Genomic DNA, 7,679 nt, shown 5'->3' on the forward strand with positions numbered 1-7,679 from the left:
ATTCGTGTGCGCTATGTGTGAAAGGACCCTTTAATGTGGCTCAGTCTTGTGGCTCTCTCTTAAAGAGGAGCCTGTGTCAAATCTAGTCTTGACACCTTAATTATTCAGTTTGTATTGTGCATTAACAATGCATTTAAATTTATGTTCAATCAAATAGGCCTTTTGCCAGACATTTTGACTAATGACAGTAGGAAAAGTAATAACATGGTTCCGTTCTATTCAAGTGTCCCAGTAAGCCATGACAGTATAACACTGAGCCGGTGTGCACAATACCAGGACACTGAAACTGAAGCAGCTGAATGGAAACCATCATGTCCCCCAGTATCATTTAAGAGTACTCTAAACTGTAAAATACTGCATTCAGTATTCCTGTATAAACCTTGTAAGAGGGATCAAAGAGGCATACAAATAAATTTATTTATCACATTTAAACTCACACATACACAAAATTAACATACTTTTCATAGTGCAAACAGATTAGTGGAAACTCAAAGTCTGATGTTATTATAGTTAAAACTATTTTTTATGTCAGTGACTATGTCTTACAAGTGCAGTGGTTTTTACATAAAAACTCAACCTTAGGACATCCTTCAGAGATAAACATTTTTCATGTGATTTCTTGTTTGACGTCTTTTAAAAAAAGATTCTTTATAATTATTATTTCTATTATGTCTCCAAGTTTTCCCCTTTTTGTCATCTTCCCCATTTGCACTCCCATTATTCTTATGTTTCCATTCCTCCGAGGAAGACAAGCATGAGGAAAACATTGTGCAGAGTGTTTTTTCTCACTGGTAGAGATCATCATTGCCTTCCTCTCTGTACAGGCCTGACCCAGAACCTGACTCCTGACCTCCAGACCGGGTTCCAGTAGCAGATGGGAACCTAAGTGGAGAAGACAATGGAATGAGCCTTGACTGCGTCTTGAGGAAATCAAAGAAAACGCTTTGTTGTACTTGCACACTGCGTGTGTACCTAAAGTTTCCAAAACCTCGGCTCTGCTGCAGAGTTTGAGAAAACATTTCATATTTGCGGATGTCGTTGTCACTGACAGAGCGACGGGCAAATCGCATCGCCTCTTCAAAGTGGTCCTTCCTGATCTCTGGGACTGGATCAAAGTCCTCATCCTGCAGAGAGAGAAAAGTGCCATTATCCATTCATATGTATGCGTATGTGTGTGTGTTCCCAGTCCAAAGGCTGAAAGTTACAAAACACACAGCCGCCCTTTAGGGAACAATTTTATCTTCCACAGTCTCTTTCTGCGCCAAGCACACACAGCCTGGTGCTGCTTTGAGGAGTGGAGAATGTCTGATATGTGTGTGTTTCATGTTTTTATATCCCGGTGGGGTCCTTAACTTGAATGCACACTCGTGTCACTGTGGGGACAAAAATTGGAGTCCCCACAGGTAGAAACTCCTTTTAACTGAGGGTTAAGACTTGGTTTTAGGGTTCAGGTTACAATTGAGTTAGGGCAAGGGGGTAGGGAATACATTATGTCAATGAACTATCAGTTATTAATTAGCGAGGGGAGACACATAATTACATAATTATCAGTCTCCTGTTTAATACAGTATAGCGTGGTGTAAATAAGGAGGTATGTAGCAGTCTGACCATGGGGATGCCTGGTCTGTTCTGCCTCTGACGCTCAGCCTTGATCTCGGCCTCGATGGCCTCACGGATAGCCAGCTTGCAAGCCCGCTGGCAGATCTCTGTCAGGTCAGCTCCAGAGAAACCATCTGTGATGCCAGACAGGTATTCAAGGTCCACGTCCTACAAGAAGGAGAGACGGCGAGGAGCAAAAAGAGAGAAATAGGCAGGAACTTTGTGTAAGTATCATTCTCGAAGAGCATTTTTACAGTTCTTAGGTAAAGGCACTTTATTTGACTTAAGTGAGAGTTTAAGTTCTTACTCAATTACATTTATCTGCTTAATGTAGTTACCATTTCCTTCGCAGCATAAGGATTTATTGCAAAACGTATAATAAGCTCATAAAATATGATGCGCTGTCAGAGTTTAAATTATCCAACAGCATATAGTTCGATCAACTACAAAGCATCATCTCTCAGCAGGTTAATGCGACGATAATTTAACATCTTGAATAGGAACATTCCTCACAATGGGTACTTGAGTGATACTTAAATACATCTACAGACTAACTTTTGATTTTCTGTTCTCTCTCTCGTGGACATGAAGAAGATACTGCGCATGGAAATTAATGTGTGTGTGTATCACTTACCCGTGCCACAGGGGACTTGCGTAGGTTGGCGTTTAGGATTGCTCTACGAGATGGTTTGTCTGGGAGCGGGATGTAGATGAGCTGGTCCAAACGGCCCGGCCGCAGGATGGCAGCATCTATGATGTCTGGTCTAGTGTGACGAGAGGAGTAAAGAAAGTGACATGAACATTGACATGACTTTCCTCTTGACACCCAGTGTACTGACCTCTCAAAACACAATCATAACACAAATTTCCACATGTGCACCTGTTTGTGGCACCAATAATGAAAACGTTCTTTTTGTCGGACATGCCGTCCATCTCTGTGAGTATCTGGTTGATGACTCTGTCAGCTGCACCACCCGCATCCCCACCTCCGCCTCCTCTGGATTTGGCAATGGAGTCTAACTCGTCGAAAAACAGGATACAGGGGGCCGCCTGTCTGGCCTGCGTGTGGACAAGAGGCAGAGAGGTCAGCAAGGTTACAATGTGAAACATAGGAGATACAAATCCCAAATGTCTATCCTCCCACAGTTGTTCATTTTTCTTTCCTTCCTCTGCTCTCACCTTATCAAACACGTCTCTGACATTGGCCTCTGATTCTCCAAACCACATGGTGAGCATCTCAGGTCCTTTGATGGAGACAAAGTTTGCTTGGCACTCGTTGGCGATGGCCTTGGCTAGTAGAGTTTTCCCACAGCCTGGAGGACCATAAAACAATACTCCACGAGATGGAGTCATGCCAAACTTCAGGAACTTGTCCGGATACTCCACAGGGTACTGAGGACAGTGAGATGAAGAAAGATGGATTGTTGATGGGACTTGTGTTTGTAGGTGTGTGCAGAGTCTGGCGCTGTGAGTGTATGAGTGTTTCGTCCACCTGGATGAGCTCTTGCAGTTCTCTCTTGACCTCATCCAGTCCTCCGATGTCCTGCCAGTTCACCTGAGGCACCTCTGCAATAGTCTCTCTCAGAGCCGATGGGTTGCTCTGACTCAGCGCCCACTGAGGAAGGACATGGTGTTGTCTTCATTTATTCTGGCATTAAGAAGATTTTATATGTGGTGCTGAGCTAATACACAGTATGTGTGTGTGTGTGTGTGTGTGTGTGTGTGTGTGTGCATACTTCAAAGTCATCCATGGTGACAGCCAGCGAGTTGAGCAGGTCAGCGTCAATGGATTCATCCTCAAGGTCTATGAGGACCATCTTCTTGCGGATGGCTTGCAGAGCAGCTTCTGAGCACAGAGCAGCTATGTCGGCGCCTACATGACCGTGGGTCTCTGTGGCGATCTGAAATATCAATATTCATTTATTAAACAGCACACATGCAATCAAGATTGGGATAGAATTCAGTTTATAGATCCTATTTTAAACAACAACACTGAAATGAGAAACTGACAATATTTGATGGGAATGATGTTGGTGAATTAAACACAGGAATGGTAACAAATTCCACCAGCATGAGCGTGAATTGAATTGAATTTAATCTGTTATCACTAGAAGGTTAACACTCAAAAATGAACATATTTATTGGTCAGATTATAATAGTCACAAGTCTCATTGTAGTTTACCTGTTAATAATTTACATGACAAAGTTTACTGTCTAATTACATGACGTAAAAGTTATACAAACACAGCGGAATTTTACGTAAATGTTAAATTAAGAGGGATCTCCTGCGAAACAAATAATTTATTTTAAATTCACTCTCAGCCCTTTTATCTCACCGAAGATAGTTAGGCAAAGTTATTCTAAATCATAAGAGATAAGACAGCAAAAGAAAAGCGGCAAATCCTCAGCTGGATGTCTGGCATTTCTGCTTGAAAAATGACAGTTGTTGATATTATATAAATAGTTGCAGATGAATCATTTGCCAATCACCTAAAAGTATTAGCTGTAATTATTGGAGAATTTAGAAGATATGTTTTTATGTTGGCTCGGCTCCGGGCTGCTACATTTTCTCACCCTCTCCAGGTCGACGTTGTCACCCAGTTTCATGTTTTTGGTGTGAATCTGCAGGATCTCCAGTCTGCCGGTCGAATCAGGGATTCCAATGTCAATCTCCCGGTCAAACCTGCCTGGAGAGAGACACCATATTTGTAAATGTGTGTATATGCCTGTGTGTGGGTAATACTACTGTTGTGGGGATGTAAATCTGTTTACACAGTGTGTGTGTGTGTGTGTGTGTGTGTGTGTGTGTGTGTGTGTGTGTGTGTGTGCGGCTGTCCTGACCGAAGCGTCTCAGAGCAGAGTCCACGCTGTTTGGCCGGTTTGTGGCTGCCATGACGACCACATGAGCTCTTTGCTTCAGACCATCCATCAGGGTCAGGAGCTGGGAGACTATACGCCTCTCCACTTCACCATGTGTCTACACACACACACACACACACACACACAGTTACACTGACCTTATACATAAAATGGTATTTTGCTACTTGTTCTCTGATGTTTACCTTCTCTCTCTTGGGAGCGATGGCATCCAGCTCATCAATAAAGATGATGGCCGGAGCATTTTTCTCCGCCTCCTCAAATGCCTTTCTTAGGTTGCTCTCTGACTCTCCCGCCAGCTTGCTCATGATTTCAGGACCTTCAGAGAATGATGCAGAGCAAGTAAAACACACGTTTTCCTACACAGACATCTAAATAAGAACACCAAAGATGTCTTTGCCTATTGTGAAGAGCAGGATTAGGTTTCTTCCTCTCATATGGCCTCACTGTGTCAACAACAAAAACAAAAAGACTCACCATTAATGAGAAAGAAGAAGGCACCAGTTTCGTTGGCTACTGCCCGGGCCACCAGGGTCTTTCCTGTGCCTGCAGGGCCGTACAGCAGGATACCTCTGGGAGGCTGAGAGAGTCATAAATGCCTGTTGTTAGGATCAAAGGATGCAGAGATATGAGTGGTTGGGGTCAGGGTTTGTGTGAGTATGCACCTTAACTCCTATAGTCTTGAAAAGCCCGGGGTGTCTGAGAGGAAGCTCCACCATCTCTTTGATCTGGGCCAGCTGCTTCCGGCAGCCTCCGATGTCGTCGTAGCCGATGTCATTAAGGCTCTCCTCCTCGTCCTGTCACAGGTCAATATGCAAGAGTCAGATCTGGTCGAGTTTATTCTTAGTCATTAATGTGGTATACACTTAGTGGCCTGGTTCCCGATGACTACAAAGTTCCATGAAATCCCTCAAACTGGATGATATTCTGACTTTATGGATACTTTATACAGGAGTTGTTCTGCAGTGCAATGTACTATGGATAAGAGAGGAGTGAGTGATTGCTGGAGGGGGGGCAAAATGTGGTGGATGATTATTTAATGGATTAAACAACAGGTTAGAAAATTATCAATAAACTAATAATGCTTAGAAAAGCTTTGAGGATCGACACAAATTTGTTGCAGCCTGCAGTAACTTCTTCCACACTTCTACACCAAAATAGTGCATTTAGATAACTACTCATTGTGTATTTTAGACTATTAGTATATAGAGCTGGGAAATAAGGAAATAAGTGATAATTACACAGATTTTTAATGATGCATTTGTAGCATCTTGTTGCATCAGGACTTCCTTCCTGATAGGAGCTCAGTATCTCACTAAAGTGGTCTTTTGACATTAAACAGTCCAGAGGTTCATAAATCTCTCACAGACCTCTCTTTTGATGGGTTCTCCCTCACAGTAGATGACAGTGTCTGGGGCAACAATGCAGTGAGGGCTGGGGTCAGTCTCCACCACTTTGAACTCCACCGCCCGCATGCTCCCCCTCACCAAGAAGATGTCATCTGGCAACACAGATAAGAAAAAAAGTTACCACACAGAGGAGCATCTGAATGTGTTCTAGATGCTGTTGTGGTGGTGATATGATCTAACAAACAAGCAGATATGAACAAAAAGAGGTTGTCACCTGGTAGTAACGTCTTTGGTGATGAGGTTTTACAGGATTGTGTTTTGAATAGAGCTGTTTTACTGGGGTATGATCAGTGGCAGAGGTGTTGCAGTACCTTTATGTACGGGCCGGTAAGCCTCCAGAAAATACGGTTTGAGGAAAACCTCAAAGAGGTTTCCCGTCAGGCCCTCAATGGTTTCATCTATTGGGAGGACATGGATCTTTTTCCCATACTTGATGTCAGGGCAGGCATGAATACTGTGATAAAACATCAGCAGCAATTAGTGAATTCTTGCTCATTATTTCATAGAATATTCTCAAACCTCACATGTGACACAAAGACACAGGTGTGAGATCTACCTGATGATGTCACCGAGCCGGACGCGTAGGTTGTTGCGCGTCACACGATTCACGCGGATTCGTTCATCCCCACAGGTGTCATCAGTCAGGACGATGCACACCGTTTGGCGACACTTCCGCCCTTTCAACACCACCGTGTCACCCCGGAAGAGCTGCAGCTCCTCCATCTTATTCTAGTGGAAACACACGCAAATTTCAGAAGAACTACATACATGACTAGAATTCATATTTACACCGTACACAGACCTGTGGCAGGCTGACAATGCTGCTGTCTTCATTGAGAGCTTCGTCCACAATGAGTCTGTTGGGTCTGTGTTTCTGCTTGAGGATGGCGGTGGAGAAGTCTTCTCCCTTTGGGCTTCCAAACAAGAGACACACTATGACTCTCTCCCACTCTGCACTTGGAGCTCTAATTTCCTCATGTGACACTGAGCTGTATTTAGACTCTCTTTGGCCCTGCACGTAGCAACTAAGTGAGTCTGTAAACGTGAAAATATCTTATTAATGTGTCCAGTTTTATGAAACAAACATGCATCCTGGATAGAACATGTCAATACTCCATATCTATAACATATTGTACAGTATGTTCAAATCATGAGTAAGCATATACACACACACACACACACACACACACACACACACACACACACACACACACACACACAGTACACATGAAACTGTTTCACTCACTCAGCTCCTCTTGAGCCTGGCATGACTGCTCCCCTTTGTCTTGTCAGATTTCAGATATCCTCAATTTTTCACACCAGGATCTGCTCCCTCGCTGTCGTCTACAGTTGTTTACTGTGGTTTAGTCAGGAGCCGATCTTGTATGCTCTGATTTCTGCTGTGATCAGTGCCAAAGGTTTCAGGTTCTGCCTGATCTGATCTGTGTGGTTTTCGTCTTCCTGGAGGCCAGACGTTCCCAGCAGAGCAGCTCAGTCTTTTCTTTTTCCTCTGTTCCCTTGAACCACCATGTTTGTGGGAGCTGCAGCCAGTCTGTTTATCAGTGGAGGTATAAATATTCTCATCTGCTTCCCTGTCTAATTTGTAACCCCATCGTGCACACACACACGCCCGCATTTTCACACACTCGCACACACGCAGAGATCCCAAGCACTTACCTTGGAGAGTGTCCCAGGACAGATATAGCATGATATGTCCTCCTCCCCCTGCTTCTGTCCAGCTGATGCAGGCACAAGTGCTTTGCTCATGAAGGACACCTCCCATGTTACTATGAA

General features: G+C 43.8%; 1 protein-coding gene across 1 annotated transcript; it reads right to left on the reverse strand.

The window, feature by feature from the left end:
- Positions 1 to 392: 392 nt before the first annotated feature.
- zgc:136908 lies at positions 393 to 7,477 on the reverse strand. Its single transcript, XM_038714032.1, has 18 exons — positions 7,132 to 7,477; positions 6,688 to 6,799; positions 6,442 to 6,614; positions 6,197 to 6,339; positions 5,847 to 5,977; positions 5,142 to 5,273; positions 4,954 to 5,056; positions 4,662 to 4,795; positions 4,441 to 4,576; positions 4,174 to 4,286; positions 3,336 to 3,500; positions 3,092 to 3,214; positions 2,779 to 2,991; positions 2,480 to 2,658; positions 2,234 to 2,363; positions 1,609 to 1,767; positions 973 to 1,124; positions 393 to 882 (listed from the first exon to the last, which is right to left on the reverse strand). Exons 1-18 carry the CDS (start codon positions 7,152 to 7,154, stop codon positions 786 to 788), a joined length of 2,418 nt encoding a protein of 805 aa, XP_038569960.1. The 5' UTR covers positions 7,155 to 7,477; the 3' UTR covers positions 393 to 785.
- Positions 7,478 to 7,679: the final 202 nt, after the last annotated feature.

The sequence above is a fragment of the Micropterus salmoides genome, unplaced genomic scaffold (assembly GCF_014851395.1).
Source record: "Micropterus salmoides isolate LMB-PRFRI ecotype aquatic unplaced genomic scaffold, ASM1485139v1 Ms_hic_scaffold_12, whole genome shotgun sequence".
Lineage (NCBI taxonomy): Eukaryota > Metazoa > Chordata > Actinopteri > Centrarchiformes > Centrarchidae > Micropterus > Micropterus salmoides.